This window comes from Drosophila sulfurigaster, chromosome X, assembly GCF_023558435.1.
Source record: "Drosophila sulfurigaster albostrigata strain 15112-1811.04 chromosome X, ASM2355843v2, whole genome shotgun sequence".
NCBI classification, from domain to species: domain Eukaryota; kingdom Metazoa; phylum Arthropoda; class Insecta; order Diptera; family Drosophilidae; genus Drosophila; species Drosophila sulfurigaster.
In genome coordinates, this window is record NC_084885.1 from 9,771,102 (window position 1) to 9,795,943 (window position 24,842).

General features: G+C 33.1%; 1 protein-coding gene across 7 annotated transcripts in view; it reads right to left on the minus strand.

Moving 5' to 3' along the window:
* The window catches only part of LOC133849225 (pneumococcal serine-rich repeat protein), a 198,756-nt gene that overhangs the window by 11,416 nt on the left and 162,498 nt on the right, over window positions 1-24,842 (minus strand). The window contains exons 8-10 of one of the 7 annotated variants that reach the window (XM_062285149.1): window positions 12,391-13,312; window positions 12,241-12,324; window positions 6,436-10,702 (exon numbers count right to left, since the gene is read on the minus strand). The exons of 5 other annotated variants lie outside the window; for them this stretch is intronic. In XM_062285149.1, the coding sequence (XP_062141133.1) occupies window positions 10,554-10,702; window positions 12,241-12,324; window positions 12,391-13,312 (1,155 nt within the window). In that variant the 3' untranslated portion in view covers window positions 6,436-10,553. Of the gene's footprint in view, window positions 1-6,435; window positions 10,703-12,240; window positions 13,313-24,842 lie in introns of those variants that run through there. One more of the 7 variants, XM_062285148.1, reaches the window with a different exon arrangement.

Below are 24,842 nucleotides of genomic sequence, written 5' to 3' on the forward strand. Positions count from 1 at the left end.
TTTTTTTCTTTCTTTCTGTTACTTCTTTTTTGTGTGTTTTTCTTTTTCGTGTTCTTTTGCTTGTCTTATGGATTACGTTTTATTTTTATGTTTTTATTTTCTTGTTTTTCTTACCAAAAAATGTATGAATCGCTTTGCTTAAAATAAGCCTAAAAGCCTTATTTGTTGCTTGTCATTTTTAAGTATATTTATTAACAACTCACTTCATTCTTTTTTTTTTTTTTTCTTTTTTTTTGTTCAGCCTAAATTTGTGTATGTATTAGGTGTATGTGTGTGTGAGTGTGTGTGTTGTTTCCTTGAGCGAATGCCAAAAAGTGTTTTGTTTTTTCTTTGTAGAAACTGCCAAGCGTTAAGAGTTAATCGAAAGTATCTTAAATGGTTTTTTTTCTTTCTCTAGCATCTGTAGCTGTAACTGCATCATTTTTTAGTATCGGTTTTTTTTGTATACAATCTGATAACTGAATTTAGCCTATCAAAAGATTTGTTTTCTGCAAATATTTCTTGTGTATATAGTTGGAAATGTACAATTACTCGTATTGGTGTTTAGGCATTCAAAAATTGGTTCTATGTTGCAATCAGTTTTGTTATCTTTCTCTTTTTTTTTATTTTGTTTTATTTGGGTTGGTAATTAAATAGTTGAAATTGATATTCTTATGTCCAGCATTGTTTAATCGATATCGATTCTAGATAACTGCTAACTATTTGTTATATTTTTTGTTCACTTGTTTATTATAATAATATTTACAGGCATTCCCATTATACTACATATATGCATGTATGTATGTATGTATTGTATGTAAGTTAGTGGTTCCATTTTGACTGTTTTACTGCCTGTCAGTGTTGTAAAATGGAAAAATAAGATTCTATTGCTCTCGTCAAGTTCTATGTACAGTTGTGTCCAACTACATACAGTAAGCTTACAAAAAAACCAAAAAAAATATTTTATTCATTTGTTGTTCTTGTTCTTGTTGTTGACTATTTACAGTTTGTCTCGAATTGTTAGCTTGGCACTCAAACATATATATTTAGTTATAGGGATCTCATAGTTTTTGTTATTTTGTTGATGTTGATGTTGTTGTTGTTGCTTTGTTTATTTAACGCCGATGAAACCAATTTCTTGTTTTATTGCGTTTCGCTGTTTAACTATTTGTTTTGTTTGTGTTTATCGGTATATCGGTTATTGGTTATCGGTTATCGGTTTAGCTGTTCACAGTTTGTGTCTCGTTATCAGTTTATCGATATCGGCTGAGCTCCTACAAGTTTCGCTTATACAAAAGTAACGAACGAACTCAAAAAAGGCATTGATTGTTGTTATCATATTTATTTAATTGGATTAACTTTGTGTTTTTTTCTTTTCTTTGCTTTTTTTTTGTATTTTTGCATATTTTTCTTTTATATTGTTTCGGTAAAGAAAAAAGATTTGCACATTTGGAATAAACAAACAAACAATTGTATATTTAATTGCTAAGTACTCTGTGATGCCATTAAAAATGCATTAACAATTATGTTACGATAAAAGTGGGGGCAACTAAAAAAACCAACACAATGATGAACTGCTCTCACTATAGTCGATATAAGGATTTGTATTTGTGTGTGTTCTTTCTCTTAGTCTCTTAAAGTATTTTGTATTGTAGGTGATTATGTGTGGAATGATGTAAATCAAGGCATTCGGTCAACAGGGTACATTTGGTATTCATACGCTTGCAGTGCTCGATTTTTTTTTTTTTTTTTTGTTTGTTATTCATCAAGATTTGAACGTATTACTTTTCATTCGGTTGCTGAGCTAAATTTTTTTTATTTTTGTTTTAATTCATTCACTTGCTTAGCTCATTTTTTTTTTTTTTTATTCATCATTGTTTGAAGCACTGCAAACGCATTTCGCTCGTCGGCTTGCCGATGATATGTTTTGTTATTATTTTTTTTTGCATTACTGCTGCAGTTTTTGAATCGGAACTAGTTCCGTTTAGTTATTGTAGTTTGTAGTTGGCTTTAAAAGCTAATCGGTAAGCTAGTTGATTTGTTTGTGATTGTTAAATCAATTGATATGTGTTTTACGAGTTATGTTTGGGTTTATTGTCTTTGCAAGAATTCTATTGTTTTTTATTTATGAACTAGTTCCAGCGTGAACTGCAGCAAATTTCACATGGAAAATTGTAAAAAAAAAAATATTAGATGAAGAGCGCATTTGTGTTGATTTTTTTAAATTACGCTACGACTGTAAAGAAGGCATTTGGTTGGGATTGAATTAGGTATTTGTTATATAAGATATTTGTTTAACAGCATTTGTTTTATAATTATTTTGCACTATTTTCTTGTTATTTGTTTGCTTGCTTCTCCAATCTTTCGTCTCTTTTTTGTTATTTGCTTTAGTTTCGTTATTGAAAAGTTGCAATAATAAATAAATTAATTGTGTATACTTATTATGGTTCTGTATCTCTTTCTCGCTTGCTTAAGAGAGAGAGAGTTGTCTTGTATTTGTTATATGTATTTGTTGTTTATGGTTTGATTGTGTAAATAAGTTGCTTGTATTATAAGTAGGTATGCGGTTTCTTATTAGTTGTTTTATCATCAGTTGTTGTTCAGTTGTTGTCTCATTCATCATCTTATAATTGAATTATGTAGTTGATTTGTTCTTATTTTTGTTTTTGTTATTGTTATTATTGTTAAAAAAATATGCATCAATTTAAAAAAATAGTTGTAAATCTATGCATGTAAAAGCATTTTGCAGCCATCTTGTTGTTGTTTGTTGTTCTCTGGTTCTTGTTAAATATTGGTACTATTGTTATTGTAGCTGTTGTAGTTGTTCTTGTTCTTGTATATATTGTATATATATGTATATCGATATATATATATATGCATATATAAATATTGCTTGCAGTTGTTCTTGTTCTTGTTGTTGTTCATGTTATTTAGTTATATTGTATTGGAAGAATCTGTGTTTACCCTGAGCATTTTTCTGCTAGACAAAATCAACTAAAAAATAATTGTACAAAATCAAAATATAATATCTTTGTTTTTTCTTTTTGTGTTTTTGCTTTGCTTTTGTTTGTTTTATCATGTATGCTCAATGTTAATAGAAAAGATCACAAAATAATTATTCGAAATCTTGCCGAAAAAAGTTTTTGAAATATTCTGTTATTTGTTGCCGAAACTTGTATTTTTTGGTTTTGGTTTTATTGAGTTTGGTTTTGGAGTTTTGGGGGTTTTGTATTTTGAATTTTGCTTGAAATTTTGCGTTTTATATTTGGTTTTCATTTTTGATTCGTTTATATCAAAATATTAATTGTTTTGTGCCAAAGCTTTGAGTTCAAAATTTATCGAAATTGTATTGTATTTCTCTCTCCTACTTTTTGTTCAATGCGGAGTCGAAACAAAAATGCGTTTTGTTTTTTGTTTTGTTAGGTTAAGTACGTATTGAAATGTTTTTCGTTTTTAAGGTTTGGTTGGGGTAGTTATATGTAATGTATGTATGTACGTATGTATAGCATAATTTAGTATATAGTATATAGTTATGGTATATATAAGTATTTATATAAATTCGACTTGTATCTGCAAATCTAGCGTAAATGTTTCTATTTTCTTTTTGCACGCTGCATGTTATCGATCGATATCGATAGTTATCGTTATCGGTATCGTTATCGGTACGTGTCACTGTTCGCTATGTATATATGTATATTTTGGGGGCCAATCTCACTTAGAATTCGATTCTATATATTGGTTTTGCTGTACAAAGTTCATAATTAGCATGCTTTAGCTTCCGTTTGATCGATCGAGGGTATGTATATAGCTTGTGTGTGGGGGTATGTGAAAGAGTGTGTGTGTGTGTGTCCTATGCATTGTTTTATATATAGATTCATATATAAATAACTTGCTTTGCTTACTTCTCTGGTTACTCCAAATATATATATATATATCTATATGTAATGTATATATAGTATTATTGTATGAATGTATGTATCCGATATACATATACATATAAGTATGTATATATATATACTATATAACTTTTACTTTTGTTCTTTTTTGTTTTTGTTTTACTTCTGTATATAGATCATTTAAATTCCTGTTTCCTTTAAAATGCATTTTTGCAGTACGCCTAATGATATACTTCTTCTCTTCCTCCTCTTCTTCCTGCTTCTTCTTAGTTTGTGTGACTGTGTGTGTGTATTTGTGTGAGTGATGATTATAATTTTGTTGAATTTTGTCTTTTATTAATTGCCTCTACTACTGCGTGTGCTGCTAGCTTTCAAATAAATTGGGGAAATTAAAGGCAAACGCAACTAAAGCAAGATTTACAAGATTTGTTCAGCTCTAAAATACTGAGTACTGAGTAATTTGCCTTTGCTTATGTTGTAGTTATAATCTTTTTTATTTTTTTGTTTAATATATTTCTTTCTAAATTGCTAATTTAGATGTCTTTGTTTTGTTTGAGTGCTTTAATCGTACTGTGTGCCTAACATTTGCCCAAGACCAAAAAAAAACGATTCCTGAAAATTCTTTTCATATTTGTTTAATTTTTTTGTCGTCTTTTCGATTTTTCTTTTTTTTTTTTTTTTGAAGCGCTCTACGTTTGTTTTATGTTCTTTATGTTTTTGCCTAAAAAGTGTGTGTTTTCTTTCTTTGTTTTTCTTCCGTTTTCGTGATAAAATTTTGACTAAAAATTTGTATTAGCATGAGTTTACCTTAAGCAGTAGATTTTTTTCTTCATTTTGGCTTCTCATTATGAGTGTATGTGTCTACTAAATATATGTAGATATGAAAAACCTGGCAACAATGACAAACGTAAAAAACGTAATCGTAAAACAAGCAAAAACTAAGGAAAATATAATAATAATAACAGTAGAAAGAAAATCAAGGATTAACTACAGTTTGTTGTGTGTGTGTGTGTGTGTGTGTGTGTATGGTTTTCTTTGTTATTGTATATTTTGCTATAAGTGAGATTTTCTTTTTTAGTATTTTTTTTTTGTTTTTTGTTGAGTGTGTTGCTGTCATCAAGGAACTTGTTGAAACGTTTTCAAATGGCGTCAAGTAAACAAAAAAAAATATATATATATATAAAAAAAATTATATATGTATAATGCCCACGATGCGGGGCGGGCACGCTCTCGGGGAACCAAAATAAGGAACTTTTGATCACAACTTAAAGGCTAAACAAAAACTCATACTTCAACTTAGGCGCTACACTTAACGAAATTATGCATAAAGAAATGTATCAAAATGTATGTATGATATATGTATGTGTATGTGTGTGTGTGTGTGTGAGTGTGTGAGTGATGTAACACAATGAATTTTGAAATGATATGCGAACAAAAATGGAATGATTACGAAAAAAATATTGGAAAAAATAGAGAAAAATCAATAATAATACTAGAATAAAAGTAACCCAAAAAATATATATTTTTGCTTCAACTATGTGTTTTTTTTTTTTTTTTTAAATTTTGTTTTTATTTTTGTTTTCATTTTCTTTTTTGTTTTTTAATTTGTTTTTGTTGTTGTGGTTGTTGTTGTTTTGTTTGTGTTGTTGTCACAATAATTTTTGTTGTTGTTAAATTTGACCTTTTCTCATATAGCTGACAAATTCATTGTGTGTATGTGTGTGTGTGTGTGTGTGTGTGTGTGTGTGTGTTGGGGGGAACATAATTATAATATTGATTTTGGGAGATACGCGTACATTCAGAACAGAATTTTGTTTAAAGAAATGAGAAACTTAAGGTTGTTGCCATGTTTTAAATATTTTCTTTTTCTTCTTGTGTTTTTTTTTTGCTGTTTTTGCGCTAAAGCTAAATAAATTTCATATAAGTTGGTACAATAAGTGTTATATAATCATAATAATAACATTTGCTTAAACATTAAATTAGAGATATGACAAAAAAAAAATATATATGTATATTTAATATATTTAATATATATATATAAAACAAACACATTCAATAAGTAATTATTAAATTGTTTTGTTGTTTTTCGTAGAGACACAGAGCATAATAAAAACATTAAATTGTTGTTGATTTGTTTTTTGTTTTGTTTAGTTTTTGTTTTTGTTTTGTTGGTTTGTCAGTGCAGTCGAAATAATTCAATTAGAAATTAGTCATCGAAATATCGAAAATAATAATAGAAAACATAGATCTTTCTTTTCATTGTCTGTGGTCGAAATGTTCGCTGAGTTCTTTGAAGTTCCCTCCTCATAAGCAAACAAACCCGTTACAAAAAATTCCTCAACTTTGTCACTTTCGCTTTGCTTGGAATGTTTTTCTCTCACATTTGACGCGGCTGTCGCTTGGGCATTTTCTTTTTTGTTTTGTTTGTTGGGCTGCCACAAAAATTAAAATTAAAAAAAAAATTCTATACTCTAGAATAAATGTTCCCATTTTTAGCCGAAGCAGAAAAGATGAAAGTTCTTCTTTAGCTTTGCTTCCTTCGTTTTTAGTTTTTCTTCAATTTGTTTTTTGGTTACGTTTTAATTATTATTAGTTATTAATTTAATTAATTATTGAGTAGTACTTTTGTTTTTTGTTTTTCTTATTTTTTTAATAATTTTGTTTCTAAAAGGCCGAAAATCACAATTTTGGTTTTGTTTTGTTCCTAAACGTTAAATTTTGTTTGCTTTCCTCATATTTCTTTATGATATTAATGATTATGTTTTAAGTTATTATTATAATTGTTATTGTTTATGCAAAAGTTATTTTTGTTTTCCATTTTGCAATTGAACATCACAATTTACGAATTGATGCCTGTTTTCCTTGTTTTTTTTTTTATTGGGTTTTTTCACTTTCTGTGTCTTGTTTTTCTCTAATACTGCGCTCCCTGCGAGAAAATAAGCCAACAACAAAATTTTTCATGGCGCCAGCTTTTCGTTTTCCATTTCCATTGTTTTCAAAATGCAAAGCGAAAATCTCTTCTTTTAATTCCATTTTGTTTTTTATTTCTTTTATTTATGCTTTAAATATTCACATGCTCATTCATGTTGTTTTTTGTTTTGTTTTGTTTTTGTTTTTTGTTAATGCTATCACAGCCAAATTGTTTAATCCAAAGTTTTTTTTAGTTGTTTTTTTTGGGGTTTTCTTTTCGATTTTTTTTTTTTTTTTTTTTTGTGTTTGCCGAAAAAGTTTTGCGTTTTTTTTTGTTTTGTTCTTTTGTTTTGGTTTAAAATTTAGAATTTTGAATTTTGTCTAGCGTGCGTTTTCGTTTTTTGTTTTTTTGTTTTCTTTTTTGAAGTGTGCGCATTTTGTTGTTGCCTTCGCCTGCTGCTGCTGCTGCTGTTAACAATATCAGATCGGAAATCTGAACCGATCCCAGAATATCGCCCATGGACGCCTAACGTCTTCTCTATATAGTCTGGCCAGAGCCCCAAATATTCGTGCATACATTATACATTTATAATATAATTTGTTTTTTTTTGTGTTTTTTTTTTTTTTTTGTTTGTTATAATTTTGAGATCGATTTTGTATATATTTTGTTTGTTTGCTTTGATGGTGTGTGTATGAGTGTGTGTGTGTGTTTTCACAGGCACTGGGGCTATACAACAAGTTTCAGATTTCAGAATTGTGTATCGGGAATTTTGCAATTGTTTTTGAGGGGAACTCGACACTTTTTAATGCGACATTTCGACCACTTAGTGTATTGCCAAAAAAAAAAAAAAGTATAAAATAAAAAAAAGAAAACTTTAATTTGTCGTATTCATAGCAATAAAGATAAACATAATAACACAAACAATTATTTTCTTTGTTTTTCTATTTCGCCTAAAATACTAGCAATTAATTTTGTTGTTTTCCATAATTCTTGCAAATGTTTAGCCAAAATGGTTGGTAATTCTTTTCTTAGTTTTCACAACTAAAAAATACAAAAAAATATATATATGCAGGTATACATATACATATATATATATATATATATATATATATATATAACTGATTATCAATGTGTTTTAATTGATATTCAAAGTTCATTCAAAGCAAAGTAAACGAGAAGTCAAAAATTTGAAGCGCCATTTTGAAACAATAAAAAAAAAAACGTATTTCTGTCAGTGTTTGTCAGCAATGTGAATGTGTGTGTGTGTGTGTGTGAGTGAACAAAAGCTGAATGCTTTTACAGGGTTTCATTACGAACAAAAGCTGAATGCTTTTGCGGAGTTTCATAAATTTGGTAGTAAATTATGACACAAAAGAAAAAAGAAAATCTGCAGAGAAGAGTGATTTTCGAATTGATTCAATAAAAGTCGGCTAAACCCTCTGATATATCTGATATATATAAAGACCTATGCGTATTAAGCTTGCCTACACATGCTGTAATTAGTTTTTTTTGTTGTTTGTTTTCTGAGTCTATTAATTGTTAGTTGTTGTTGTTGTTGTTTGTTTTCCCACTGGTCTAAAGTTGATTTATTTTCATTATATGTGTATATATTTGTTGTATGTATGTGTATATATGTATATGTTATTGTGTATCGTATGTATATATATTTAAGATCACAGATATTCTATGTAATTCTGCTGCTTTGCATAATTCACGCGTATGTCTGTATTCCATGATTTGAATTCCAAAATTTTTTGCTGTTCTCTTCTGTTCTGTGTGTGTTTTTTTCCTTTCCGTCACATTAGATGCTGCTTCTTGATGTATACTATGTACATATATGTATATGTGGCTAAAAATTAGTAATATATATTTTCTCGCATACATATATACAATGTGTGTGTGTGTATTTGTTGGGGGCTAACTTGAATATTTGTTCATTTATTATCAATTGCTACAAATCGATCAAAATGTTGCGGCAAAGTTCTTGCTATTAATAGTATCGCATTAGGTACTAGTTCAGTATATATATATATATATATACTATATATATAGAGCCTAAGAAGCCACTCTTCTAAGTGTCCGTGTGTGTGTGTGTATGTGTGTGTGTGTGTGTGGGGATATGTATGCGGTAAACGTTCGAGTTGCTCTGCAGAAAAGTATGCTACACTTTTTTTTTGTTTCTTGACAGTTCACTTTGCTTTGCTTTGCTTTTGTTGTGTCTCTAAAATATTTATATATATATATATATGTATATAGTGTATATGTATACATATTATATATTCTTCTGCGCGCGCGTTTCTCTGTATGAGTGTGTGTGTGTGTGAGTGTGTTTGTGTATGTACCTATGCAGATCTTTCACTTTTAAACTAATTGTAGTTTTCTTTTTGTTTTCTGTTTTCTGTTTTTTCATATATTGTTTATTACCATCATCTCTCGCTAATATCGTCGCTCGCCATCAACTTCACGATGTGCTGCTGCTTGCATCATGATAATCATTACTTAAAAAGTTACATCACGTGTTCACTGTTCTTTTTCTATATCATATCTATATCGTATATGTATATGTATACATACATATGTATATATCATTATAATTTAGTATATTTTTCTTTACTTTACTTTTTGCGGATTTCTTTTCTCTCATCATCATCATCATCATTATTTTTTTTTTTTTTTTGTTTTTTTTTTTTTGTCAGTTTTTAGGTTTTTGTTTTGTAATATTTTCATTTATGTATGTATATATATATATGTCTTACGTTCTCTTATGCATGTATATACATATGCATATATTTATTAAAATATTTCAATTTCTGCAAAATTATTATAGACATATGCATATGTATAACAATTGTAATTAGATTCCTGCTACAACTCTCCACGCTGTTCACGCTTCTTCACTAAAATATTTTATAGAAAAAAAAAATGTTCTTGTTGTATGTTGTATATATGATCAACGCTTAAACTTTTTGCTTGGGTTTCACTTTCGCTTCACTAAAATTACAAATTAAACATATTTTCTCTTTCTTTCTTCTAACTCGAAATTTCCTTTATGTTTAATAGAGACAAAAAGTGAGGGTGTCTGTGTATGTAAGTGTGTGTGTGTGTGGGAGTGGGAATTACATAAAGAAAAAAAAAATATTATCGCTCTTGGTATAAAGTTCAACAATTTCACATATATATCTGATTTGCTATAAAAATCAGAATCGCGTATATACGTTCTTCTCACTTCATTTCACTTGTAATATTTATATGTGTGTATGTATGGTTGTCTCTTTTCTACACGCTACGCTTCAGTTAAAAAGAGCAAATTCTATTTGCAGTTATTTTCTGTGTGTGTGTGTGTTTGCCTCGTTTTTAGTTATTTGTATAATATAATTAATAAAATATGTATGTACATCTTGTGTCTGTATGTGTGTGTCTGTGTCTATGTGTGTGTGTGTGTGTGTGTGTGTGTGTGTGTCTCTAAGCTTTGCGCTTTTCGCTTAAGTAAGTCAAATATATATATATATTGTTGTCTCTTTTTCGCAGCTGTTGTTGCTGCTGCTGCTGCTGCTGATGCTGTTGTTGTTGTCTCCTTCACATCAATTGTAGTTGTAGTTGTTACTGTTGTTGTTGTTGTTGCTATGCATAAAGTTTGCATTGCTGCCGCTGCTGCTGTTGTTGTTGTTGTTGTTGTTATTAGAGTTGTTGTTGTTATTGTTGTTATTATTATTGTAATAGTAGTAGTAATAATAATAATAATTTAATAACAAACTAAAATCGTTTCACTATTGCGGTAGCTCATCCTTTGTGTCGACCGGGCTGGGTGACAAAAACTTCCGGACATATTTGGGAAAATGCGTTTTCTCATGCGCCTTGAGGATCGTCGAGCGCGAGAACGTTTTGCCGCACATGTGGCATCTGAAGGGACGTTCACCTGCAACGCCCCAGCCAAATTGCAAATCGGGCATAGAAGATATAGCAATATGTCAGATATCAATCACAATCTACCAAAGGTCTCTTCTGTGTGTGTGTGTGTGTGTGCGTGTATAAATTTGTGAGTGTATATGTTATGTATGTATTTAAGAGTTTGAATTCTTAAAAATCAAGCTACAATGCTGAAGGATTAAGGGAATTATTTGAATTGTCATTTAATTATTCGAAATTATGCAATATTTAGCTTCATTGTTTTCTAGTTAATAACTTTGCTTACAATCTGACATTTTTAAGTCCATAAGTGTCAATATCTTATTATGAAAGCTTGATTACTTTTGTGAGCTTTACTTTGCATTAAAGTAGGAAAGCGTTCACTTTAAAAGACATCTTTAAAACTGAACCTAAGAACTTAATTGATTCATCGAAGACTTTGTTACTGTTTGTGTCATGTACATATGTAAGCTTTATTTTACAATAAAATACGAAAGTTAAAAGAACAGCTTTAAAGCTTAATTGAGCTTTCGATTAAACCATATGTACATTGAAGAATTGTATTTCTAAAAGTTTTCGAAATTGTGATCTGTGAAATTTTAATTTATTTTCTTCAACTTCAGCTTTAGGTGGATATATTTTAAGAACAAATTAATCAAAAGGATCTGTAGAAAACAATTTCGACTGTATATATCAGTTTTACGCTAGTTGTCAACATTTTTATATTAGATTTCAAAAAAGGCTGAGTTTAAATGAAGTTAAACCATTTGTTTTTTCATTGGAGTATTTCGAAAAAACCTATTCTAAAATGATGGATTAGGTAAAATTTTAAATTCGTTTGAAGAAAATATTTCATTCAACTCATGAGAAAAGTTGTTGAAAGCTTCATCCTAAAATTGAAAATTTTTTTGGAGGAAATATTTGAAAAACGAATAAGAAAAGCTGCTTAAATCTTTAGCATAAAGCTCTATCTTAATAGCTTTGACTGTATATACCAGTTTCCTACGATATTCTCGATACAATTTCGAATTAAAGGAAATATTAATGAAAACGAATGATAAAAGCTGTTTAAAGCTTCAGCATAAAGCTTTATCTTAAAAGCTTTGACTGTATATACCAGTCTTTAACATATGTAGTTCTCGATACAATTTGGAATTGAAGGAAATATTAAAAGAAAACGAATAAGAAAAGCTGCTTAAAGCTTTATTAGAAAGCTCTATCTTAATAGCTTTGACTGTATATACCAGTCTCTTACGTTATTCTCGATACAATTTCGAATTGAAGAAAATATTAATGAAAACGAATGATAAAAGCTGTTTAAAGCTTCAGCATGAAGCTTTATCTTAAAAGCTTTGACTGTATATACCAGTCTTTAACATAGTTCTCGATACAATTTGGAATTGAAGGAAAGCTCTATCTTAATAGCTTTGACTTTAAGCCTCCGTTTCGGATATGTATGTGTGTGTGTGTGTGAAATGCATAAATGTGATAATCGTGTGTATAGTATAGTAGTTGATCCATTGTGGGGATCGGGATTGAGAGACTTACCCGTGTGCACGCGACAATGATCTTTCATGTGGTGGCGCAGCTTAAACGCTTTGCCACAAAACTCACATTTAAATGGTCGATCACCTGTATGTACCGACAAATGCGTGATCAGTGATGTAACATCGGGAAAACTTTTAGCACAGAACTTACACATGACAACACTATTCGGATCACTTGACGCGCCGAGCAACGAGGCGGCCGACGAGCCGGACTGCGCCGCTGCCGACGCTGCGGCGGACGTTGAGGGCGACGATGAGCCGCCACCGCCACCGCCGCTGCCACCGCCTGAGCTACCAACAACAGCACCAGACAAAACACCACCGCCACCGCCACCGCCCGCTGCGCCCCCGCCAAGCAAGAGGCTAGCCGATGCAGCAGACAAGCCACCGTTGCCCGATGTCGATGATCCGCCTCCGCCACCGCCACCGCCACCGCCGCTGCCCGATAATCCGAGACGCCCGCTGGCACCGCTCGAGCCGGGCGCTCCGCTGCTGCCGGCGGCTGCTGCTGCGGCTGCTGCCTCGAGGCAACCGGCCGTTAAGCTCTGATATGTGCAACTGGTGCCGTGGAGCGTGAAGTCCATCTCGATGCCCAAGGCAGCGGCAACGGCGGCCACATGCTCCTGGGGATCGGCGCTGCCGGCGCTCGCCGCCATTGCGGCGTTCATCTGGAAGGGATACGCCTGAGCCAAGGCATTCAAGCTGAGGTCGTGCGACAGCAGATGCGATTGCAGGAGGGCGGCATGGGTGTGGCTCGGTTCGCGATACTCGAGCGTCTTCAGCGAGTGCGAGAGCACGTGACGCGTATATTTGTTTGGATTGGAGAATGTGGCACCGCAATACATGCACATGTGCATCGGCGGCGGTGGCGAAGTTTGTGATTGCGATTGCTGTTGTTGTTGCTGTTGTTGCTGCTGCTGCTGTTGCTGCTGCTGCTCTTGGGCAGCGGCTGCCGCGGCGGCAACGGCAACGGCGGCGGCGGCGGCTGAGGCGGAGCTGCTGCTGCTGCTGCCGCCGCCGAGGACCGCGCCAACAGCGCCCACAGCGTGTTGTTGCGGCGATTCGGACGTTTCCTGGAACAAACACCAAACAAAAATCCAACATCAACTTCTTTACTACGTTTCATTTTGTTTTTGTTTTTGTTTTTGTTTATTTTTTAGCATTTTGCATTTTGGTTTTTTTTTTTTTTAGTTTTAGTTTCAGTTTCAGTTTCAGTTTTTGCTTGCAATCGATCGATCGATAATTTTTGTCTTTTTTTCTCTAGTTTTTGCTTAGCTCTTTTTTTTATATAGTATGTTTATCGGTATAAGTGCCATTGATATCATTTTTTGTTATCGCTTCTCTTTCATTTTTGCTTTTCTTCGTTTTCTTTGTCAACTAATTGTTTTACTTTTTATATTTGTAGCTTTTGTTTTCTTTACAAAACAACTTAAACAAAAAAGTTATTAAAAACAACAAAAAAAAAAATTAAATAATGCAGAATTATTTTACATATTGTTTTTTTTTTTTCTTTTGTTTGTTGTTGTACTTTTACTTTGAGCGACAGAGAAGAGGAGAGACAGAGTATAGGTGGAAAGAGAAAGAGATAGTGATAGGAATAGGGACAGAGCACGACTTAGCGAGTGAGAGAGAGAGAGAGAGAGATAGAGAAAGACAGAGTTAGAGCTTCAAAACGAATACAATGAAAATTAACGTAATCGAAATTAAAAATAATAATAGGAAAATTGTTTTTATGTTGTTTTGCTATAGTTTTCATTTATTATTTTTTTTTTTTGGTTCGCTCCAATACGAATATCAAATGAGCTATAGTTTAAAATGTGCCTCTTCTTGCTTTCGAAAGGAATATGTTGAGAGAGAGAGAGAGAGAGAAAGAGACAGAGAGTAGAGAGAGAGAGAGAGAGTGGCAGAAAGTGAAAGATAGTTGTTATATATTTATATATAGCAAGAGATAGAGAGCGAGAGTGAGAGAGATAGAGAAAGAGAGAGGTACAGAGAGTTACAGAGAGAGATAGAGATAGAGATAGGAAGAACAAATAATTATTACAATGGTTAAATATTTCTCACAAATGAACGAAAAATACAAAAAATAAATATATATAATGCTTGGAATAGAAGAGAATAACATGATATCATTATTTGAAGTAGAGTGGAAACTAATTAGCGAAGCCAAAATGGCCGCCACACAATCTGGCGACGGTCTCTCAGCTCTGCGCCTCTGCTACCATATGTAAATATATATATATATATATATATATGTATATATATATATATATATATTTTGGAAAGTTACAGTTACAGTTACAGTTACAATTACAGTTACAGTTACAGTTAGAGAGCTCTTTTTGGGGCTCGCAACTCTTAGCTTTATATAGTCAATATATATATATAGGTAGTAAGTAGTATAGCCAGTAAAAACAAGAGGGGGTTTTCAGCATGTCTTTCGTTGTGTATTTTGTTGTTGTAGTTGTTGTTTATTATCTATAACTGCTTGCTTATCATTTTTGCTTTACTCTTATTTGATTGTTTTTTTTTGTTTTTCATTATTTTGCATTTCTTTTTTCTTTTTCTTTGTTGTTTCTAAATAATTTCGATATCTATAAATAAATATTTTGTATATTTATAGATTTTTATATAATACTTTTGCTTTGCTTTTGCTTTTGTTTTTGTTTTCAAGAAGTTGAATTTCGATTTTTGTTTGGGCGTCGTTCGAAAAACGTCACATAATCGTACGTACGTTAATAATATTATTTTAGCATTTGGTTTTTCTTTTTTTTGTTCATATTTTTGTTTGGTTGTTGTTGTTTTTTGTTTGATTAGTTTTACATTTTTTTGCTTTTTTTTGTGTTTTCGTATGTTTTGGTTTTTGTTACATCATTTTTTATATTGTTTTTCTTTTTTTTTGTGGTTTTCATACAAACTTATCGTTAAAACTTAAATTTCACGTTTATGTAAATTTTGCACTCGTTGCAAAATGGGGAAATTTCGAACAAGTTTCAGATGCGCGAATAATTTCGATATCGATTTAATTTGGTTTTTGGGTTTTTGTTCTTTTTCAATGACGAACAAAATTTTGGTTTTTGGCAAAAAGTCGAAAAAACAAAACGAAAATGTTCTTGTCAAAAATCGCATTTGAATTTCGAAAATGAGAGTTTCTCTCTTTTTTTCTCTTTTTTCATTTACCACGTATTTTTGCCTACTTCTTCTTTGCGTTTTTCACATGTGCGCTCAAAAACCAAAAAAGAAACAAACAAACAAAAACAAGAAGAAAAAAACGTTTTCTATTTATTTTTTTTTGTGTTTTGCCAATTTTTGCGTCAACATTCGGTTGATTGAATTTGATTAAATAGTAAATAATATTATTAAAGGTGCTTAAAAGAAATTTTGAAAAAAATATAATAAACAATTTGGTAAAAAAAAACAATAGAAAATAATAGTCGATTAAGAAATAAACATACAACACTTTCGTAACAGGTAGAAAACAAACTCAGCAGCTTCGTAGCATTCAATTTGGGCCAAATCGTGTTCTTTTTATTAGATTTATTTCGATTTACAATTTTTTTTTTCATTTTTTTTTTTTTTCATTTGTATTTCTTTTTGATTATAGATTTATTGCAGCTGAGACAAAAATAAAATGTTTATTAAGAGTTGAACAAATTGAAATGTAATGTGTTTTCAAGAAGTTTTTCCACTCTTTATTTTCTCATTTGGAAGCACGCAATTCATTCTCAGATGTTGTGGAGCACAGTGTAGCTTTCCAGTTGAGCTATTGATTGGATTGGATTCGATTTGTTTTCATAAATCACGACAAAAATCACGTAGATCAACTTCTTGACAAAAATTAACAAAGTACGACAAGAAAAAAAGATCGAAAATACAGAAAAAAAACATAAAAACAACAAAATCAAATTTTGGTGTGAAGAAACGATTAGTTGCCATTTTGAAGCCTGGAGATAAGACAAGAATCCTTTTCGCAAAGTCTGAAGAATGTGAAAAATATTACCCCGACCAGATTGAAATCATTTAGCACCCAACTCGGAGAACCCAACTCGCGAGTCCCATAAAAATCATCCTTACTAGCTCCTTCTTAGTGCAGTTTGGCAACGCCGCCCGTAAGTACGAGTCTATTGCAATTTGGCAACGCCGCCGTTAAGTACGAATCTATTGCAATCTGGCAACGCTGTTGCTGTTGTTGGCAATGCCACTAAATGCAAACGAGGGTCGAAACAGCCGATTCAACGGAGAGTTTAGTGCACAAATTACTGATCAGGTCAATATAGTCGATATATATTCATATCAATATTATGCAACGGCATATACATAGGCTGATGTCTGATGTATATGCTTGCATCAAGTAATATATATATATATACTATACCTAAATGAAGATACAGAGATCTGTGGACTAGTATACATATACATATAATATGCCATTTAGAGAGAGAGAGAGAGAGAGAGAGAGAGAGATAGATAGAGAGATAGAAAGAAACAGGTTACATTAAGTTCTTAGATGAGGATCGAATTTCGTTAATTATTTTAAATTTGAAACTTAGTTGTAAGTAGCTTTAGAGTACAACAACGATAAATGATATGGTACAGAGAGGCATATAGTATGTATATATATTATTTGTCGAGTATTTTATATATTTAAAAACAGACAGAGCAAGTTAGATAGATTTTCTTATGTTTTTTTTTTATGACTTAGACAGAGATTGAGATAGAGTTAGAGAGAGATACAGATAGATAAATAGAGAGATAGAGAGAAATAGACAGTTAGAAAAATATATAGAAATGTAATGAGCTAGAGATAGAATTAGAGTTAGAGTTAGAGATAGAGACAGAGTAAACGATAAAGTGAAAATAAACAACAATCTTTGAACAACATCAAGGTATAAAAACATCAACAAGTAAAACACAACGACAACATCAACAACAACACACCCACACAAGTTTCCTTTTACACACACACACACACACAGACGTAATTTAGTTTGCAGAAAAAGAGAAAAAGAAAAGTAATTCAATCAATGCAAACGCAAATGAACGAAAAGAACTCAGTGAACAAATGAAAATAAGTGGCAAAAGCAGCTGATAGCTAAACTCGTTCCGTTTTTTTAATAATATTGAACTCGTTAAATTTTTAGCGATAAGTTAACTCGTTACTTTTCATTGAAGGCAGCCTACTCGTTACTCGTTGTAACACATGACTCGCTATACGTTGTAACACATGACTCGTTACTCGTTGTAAGACATAACTCCTTACTCGATGTAACACATAACTCGTTACTCGTTACTCGTTAGATGCTAAGTATTTCTAGCTCACCTGCAGCTCTGTGAAATTGCTATTTTGGGAAGTATTGCAAATTTGATGTAGTTCTTTAATTGCGAGTATTGTAGATTAACGTAAACGTAAATTGAAATTTGGAAATTGATAAAAAATTCGAAAACGAAAACTCTAAAGACAATCAGAACTGAGAATAATAATCATACGAACACATACAGACACGGTAGAGACATACAACGAGACATACAAAGAAAAACATACACACACTCACACATGTACACACACATACATAGTAGATATATATATATATATATATTGTATATATGTAGCATATGTATTATTTGTATAGAAAATGTCACATAGAATAATATTGTATAAATGTAACAAAAATAAAGAAATACATTTAGTTTATGGAAAATATATACTTAGAACACACACATTTACCATTTACATAAACGAACAACGAACGAACGATTTATGTAAAAGCGTTCCACATTTAGATAATACATAGATATATCGAAAAAAAAAATATATATATACGTTTGTATGTGTGTAGTGTACGTGTTCGGTGTGACTGTGTGTGTGTGTCTGTGTGTGTGTAAGTGTTTGGTATGTGTGTGTGTGTGTAGCATCAATGTTGTTAATTTGATTTTAGTTTGTCTGTTCATTTTTTGTAGTTGTTTTGTTGCTTGTTAAACGAAATTGTTTCGTTGGATGTTTTGGTATTTTATTTTGATTTTTTTCTTGGTATTTTATTTTGTATTTGATTTTTTTTGTTTTGTCGTAACTTAAAAAAAACACCAAAAGCGCTTTAGTACGATATTCTTGTTTATAATTAATGCATTTTTATAGATAATAATTTTCTCTTTTTTTTTTTTTTTTTTGGTATTAATTGCACAACGTTCAGAGAACATGTTTGATATGTGTTTTCTTTTTCTTTTTCTTTTACTGTTTTCTGTTTTTTTACTGGACCCCTCTTGTTTTATAGGTTGAATTGATGACATAATAAAGTAGTAGCAGTAGCTGTAGCTGTAGTAGTAGTAGTAGTAGTAGTAGTAGTAGCAAAATGGCAGCAGACTTCGCTTCATAGCGATTCTCTTGACTGTTTTTAGTTCATTTTTCTTATTGATTTTTCATTCTTTTCATTGATATTCAGTTGTTGGATTTTGGATTAATTTTAATTAAGTATGTAAAAGCACAACACAGTTTGACACATTGAAATATTATTTTAATAGTTACGAATAGATAGAATAAAGACAAAGAGATAGAGAGACACAGAGAGAGAGAGAGACAGATATATATATATTTTTTTTTATATAGTATATATAGAGAGAGAGAGAGAGAGAGCGAGGCAGAGAGCGTGTAAGACAAAGACAGCAAAGAGATTAAGTAGCAAAAATTACACAATTAAGAGCAATATAATTAAATGGCATAGTTATGAGTATTATTATTATTATTTGTTGGTTCAAAATATTATTGCAACAACAGAAAAGAATTGGGGAAATCAAGAAGTATTTTCAACTAGTAAAACATATGCAAAATTATTGTCAGCATTAATCCATTTTAATTTTTTGTTGTTTTTAGTTGAGCATTTTGTGGAAATTTTTTTTGTTTTTGTTTTTTTGGGTATTACAATTCAAATTGGGGGAATATTATTTTCGGGTATAGTCCAAATTCATGTGCAATTCAAATTCAATTTTGTTCTTCATTTTGTTGGCCAAATTTGATTTAATAAATTTTGATAATTTTGATAGGTTTTTTTGGTTTTATACGGTTTTGGTTTGGTTTTTCTTTTTTCTTTTTTTATAAAGCGCAACAAAAAAGCTAAAATTTTCTTTAGTTTTTAATCTGTTGTGGTATTTTTTGATTAGTATTGGTATTTTTATATACTAAGTTGTGAAAATTGATTAGTAGTATATTAGTATTTGAAGCATGCAATAAACAATTCAATATAAATATATAAAGATTATAGTAGCTAGTTCTACGTTTGGTATAAGTGACAAATTTTTTGATATTTTTATTGTGTGCGTGTATTTTTTTTTTTTGGGGTGTGGGAAATGTTGTGTTTGTTGTTTGGTGAGGTTAGGGATAGTAATAAATTAAGACGACTGCATAAATAATACACCTTTTTGTTTTGTAGAAATCAAACTAGATTTTGAAATGAAGTTAAAGAGTGAAAGAATAGTAACACAAAATCGATAACACGAAGCAAAGTATCAGTCAAAGTTGATCATAGTCTTGATTTCCTAGAGCGAAACGATTTCAAGTGCAGTTTTGGAGTTAAAGAAAGAAAGAAAAGTATCACATAATCGATAAGCAAACTCTCATGTAACATAAACACACGAAGCAAAGTATCCAATCAAAGTTTATCGGGTCGATTTCATAGATCGAAAAGATCTCAAGTGCAGTTTTGATAGCAATTTAATAGTCTTAATACTGATTGAATTGAGGCAATCAAATTGGATTGATAACATCACATCAGCATAGAATTGGTGGCAACTTTCTTTTAATTCTCTTGACATTTGTCTCCTTTACTAGTTCGATAAGCAAAAACTCTAATGTAACATAATAACACAAAGCAAAGTATTGACCAAAGTGAATAAGATCGAAGGACAACGATTTCAAATGCAATTTTGAAGATGAAGGGAGAAAGAAAAGTACCACATAATCAAAAAATTTTTCAGTCAAAGTTGATCATAATCAAAATGATTTCATTGCTTTGATAATCTTTCAACTGTTTGTCGCTAATAGCTTATTGAATATTAATTGTGGCATTCATCAAACAGATATGATTAATAACATCGCAACAATTTTCATTGAATTCACTTGAATGTTGTAACATAAAAAACACGACGCAAAGTATCAGTCAAAGTTGATCAGATTGAAGGACATCGATATCCTAGAGCGAAGCGATTTCAAGTGCAGTTTTGATATCAATTTGATAATCTCTAAACTGATTGTCGCTAATAGCTTATTGAATTTTAATTGTGAATATGATTGATAACATCGCATTCACAGAATTTGCAGCAATTTTCATTTAATTCACTTGAAATTTGTCCCCTTTACAAGTGCGCACTAGTTTGGCCCAGTGGTCAAGCAAAATGACTCGCTGACTGACTGACTGACTGACTGAGTGAGTGACTGAGTGAATGCTAGTGAATAGATTGCAGCAGAGTCGCTTACAAAGTAACATGAAACACAGTTCAGTTCACAGTTTTGCTATTGCGTGATTTGTTTCTCCTATGTAGCACAATTTGCTGCTGTTTCTTTTTTTTTCCTTTTTTCGTTCGAACGACCTTTTGCTAAAGGTTTCCATTAGGCAAATTGCAGTGTGGCGCGTTGCCCATGGGAGATTTGGGGTTTTGGGTTTTTGGGTGTCGCCACAAACGAAATGCGGCACATTATTCAATAAGCGGACAACATGCTGCCGATGGCCAGCTGCCAGCTGCCAGTTGCAAGTTGCCCGTTGCAATCTGGGTCATGTGTTGGGTAAGTAAAGCCCAAGCCAGCCAGCTAGCCAATTTGCCATTATGCAGGCAATCGCATCCTTTAGCCTGACTTGGCAATTGTTTTCTAATTGAAGTGCGCCGAATACAAGAGAGTGAGAAAGAGAGTGAGAGAGGGAAAGTGTTTTGAGAATGTCGTTGAACTGTGGCAAGTTCAATGTGCCACCTTTTGTGGCTAATGGAATCATTATCAGCGCCCCAGACATCAACCGCTTGCTGAGTGCTGTCCTCCCCTTCCTTCCCTTCCACCCTCTGCCGTCTCCTTCTTGGCTCTGTCATTGAATTTTATGAGCTGGCTTCGTCTGTCCTCAGTCAACGTCCCTCTCAACTGTCCATCGATGTTGATGTTGATGTTGTCGTCGCTCGGTGTCTGCGTCATCGTCTTGCAACTTTTCTGTCATCGTCGTCGTCGTCGTCGGCGACGTCGTAATAATAATCAAATATCGATCCATGTGCGTCTGGTTTTGGTTTTTGGCTTCTTTGCACGAAAATTTTCGACGGTCGTCGGCCCTTTTTTTCGCCTTCTGTATTTCTTGTTTCTTGCCTTCTTTCGTTTTTTTTTTTCTACTTTATACAATATATATTTGTTGCTGCTGTTGTTTTTACTTAGCTGCGTTGTCGTTGTACTTTTTGCGCGCTTTTCTTGTGCACTTAAAGCAGCTGCTTTCTCGCTCTTGCATTGCAATTTTGTTTGGCTTTCACATTTTTAATATAAAATCGCATTTTTAATGAAACTCGTTGCGGTCGGTCCTTTGAGTAGCTGCTGCACCTGCCCTTTCTCCTCCAAAATTTACCCCATTCCCCACTCCCCCTTTCCCCCTTTCCGCCCCGTTTTTCTGCATCTACATTCTAGTAAAACAGCCGCCAAAATAAGTAGACGCAATAGATGATGACGCATATGAGACGCATCTGGGCAAGAGGAGACACAAAACACAAACACAAGCACAAACACACACACACACATGAAAAGGTTAGGGTAGATTCCAAAGGGTTGCAAATGAGGAGGGGGAGGGTGAGGAACGGGGCAGAAGCCGTTAGAGCGGAAGCGACTATTTGAAATATTTTTTCGTAATATTTTTGCTCAAATTATTATGTATTGTTATAATTTTTTTTGTAGGCAACAACACCAACAAGAACAACAATGACAACAACTGCGACGAAGAGCAGTGCAAACACACACACACACACACACACACACACACACACGCACACTTGAGTGCTACACATATGGCACTGCAGTTGGCCCCCGCGCGTATGCAACGATATTTTTCTGCTTCCTTTTTTTTTGGGCCTTTGTGAAAGTGTGCAAACGTGTGTGTGTGTGGGTGTGGGTGTGGGTGTTTGGTTGTGTATTTCGTTTGGCAGCCAAGAGAGAGTTTTGTAATATTTTTTCGTAATATATTTTTTTGTGTGTGCCGTTTGACGTTTTGGCTGTGGGGGTTTTTGGACTGTGTTGTTCGCTGCGCTTTTGGCTGATTTTTAATAAAAATAAAATATATGTATACACATATGTGTGTGTGTGAGTGTGTGTGTATGCCCACACACAAATCAGACACATAGAAATCCGCGATGTGCACAAAATACAAACAGCCAAGGCAGTTGAAAGATACTACAGAAAAACAAAACAAAACAAAATAACAACAACAAAAAAAACAAGAAGAGAACAAATCTGTGGAAACAACAACAGTCAGACATTGAACGGGGAATGTTCACTTTAAAGTTGCACTCAAATCAAATCTTTCGTTTCTATCGCAGCCCAAAAGTATGCAACACTTTGCGTTGAGGCGCATTTAAATGCTGCGCCTACGCGTATGCAACATTATTTGTTCGTTCACTAATTGGCAAAATTTGTTGTGAAGAGTGAACTTGACGATGGCGATTCGTGTGCACGAACAAAATATTATTATTTTCGTTTTTTGTTGGCCAAGACTCGCTCTCTTTAAGCAGCATTATGATGAAATTTGCAGCACTTTGCTTTGGGGAGCTCGTTCTGCCCAAGTTTTCGGGTCCAAAAATAAACTAGGGTGGGGGAGGCGGTTGAAAAGCGGCTGAGGCCAGAAAAACCACTTGAAAAACTTTGCAATCAACGCGGCGCACTGATTACAATGCGCAGGCAGCGCTGTCAACGTCGACAGCAACGTCGCAGGGACGACGCCTGCATAAATGTGCAATGTGCGTGGTCTGTAGAGTCAAAGTGCTTACACACACACACACACACTTGCACACACACACACACTCACACATACGGTATATTTTTTCGCTTTGCCATTTGTTGCGTTTCGCGATTTTTGTTTGGACTCCATTGAATGCACAATGTTGTATATGTGTGTGTGATTGACAGTAGCTCCATTGATAAGGCAACCGAGGGGGCAGGGACTAGGGAGCGTTTCATATTTTGTATAATTGAAATGCGGCTGCCTAAATGCAGTCAAAAGTTATGCGAGCCCAAATAAAAGGCAACGAAAAATAACAACAACAACAACAAAAAAACAAACAAAAAAATATTACGCATACGCAGCTAAACAACAACACAGACACACATCGAGCAGAAGGAGCAGGACCTAAAGCTGAATCTGAATCTGAAGCAGCGGCTGAGAGAGAGAGAGCGAGAGAGAGAGAGAGAGAGAGAGAGAGAGAGAGAGAGGGCAGCTGTAAAAAGCGATGACGACGACGATGACGCGGCATAAAATGCAAGCCCAACGACGACGACGCGACGACAGTGAGTTGAGAGGCACAGCCTAAAGGTATGCTACGAAAAAATTGTATAAAAGCAACGACGAGACGAGCTCTGAGGGGCAAACGATGTTAGGAGGAGGGGGGAAATAAGGTAGCAAGCAAGTCATAAGAGTGGATGAGGCAAACAGTCGGCTTACGAAAAAAAAGAAGGTATTTGTTTCAAAATTAAATACGCGTGTGTATAGGTGTGTATGTGTGTGTGTGTGTTTGTGTGTGTGTGTTGTGTTTGCGTTTGCCGTAAAAAGCAAGCAAAAGGAAAAAGAAAGCAAAAGTTGTTGGTTCTGTGCGTTGATTTTTGTCTTTTTGCGCTTATGCGCTGCCATTATTATTATTATTATAATTTCTAGACGCCCAAAGCAAGACGGCAGTGCGAAAGAGAGAGAGAGAGAGAGCGAGAAGGCGACACACACACACATATATATATTTGCAAAAAGGAAAGTGTAAAAAGCAAAAGTATTTATGATGCGGCAAATGCGGCTTGGCTCAGGCTCTGCAGCAATGCCAAAAGTGGAGGCAACGAATTGCATAGCTCACACACACACACACACACGCAGAGGGTAGCCATATGTATGTGTGTGTGTGTGTGTGTGTGTGTGTGAACGTCAACGTCCGACAACGACTCCAGACGCGTGTGTCGTTGGCAACGTTGTTGTTGTATCTTTTTGCCTTCATTTTCTTTGCATTTTTGGTTTTTATTTTTTAGATAAATTTTTATTTGAATTTATGCACATGTGCGTTTCCTGTACCTTTGTATGCGTGTGTGTGTGCATAAATTGCATATGCCTATGTGTGTGTGTGTGTTGCACTGAGCAAAGGCTTCAGCTAGCGGTAAATTGATGCTAATGGGTATGCTCGACACATGAAGCACGAAGTTAACTATCGATAGTAATAAAGTCTGAAATATTTTTGGTATTTTCTGTCTGATTTTGACATAAGCTGACAGTTCGTGAAAGTAATTTATATATTAATAGTAGTCTTCATCTTTATTTAATTGTTGCTGATTGATGTTTATGAGTACGCTCAGTACACGAAGTGAACTATCGATAGTAACATTGTCGGAAATATTTTTGCTTGGCAAAA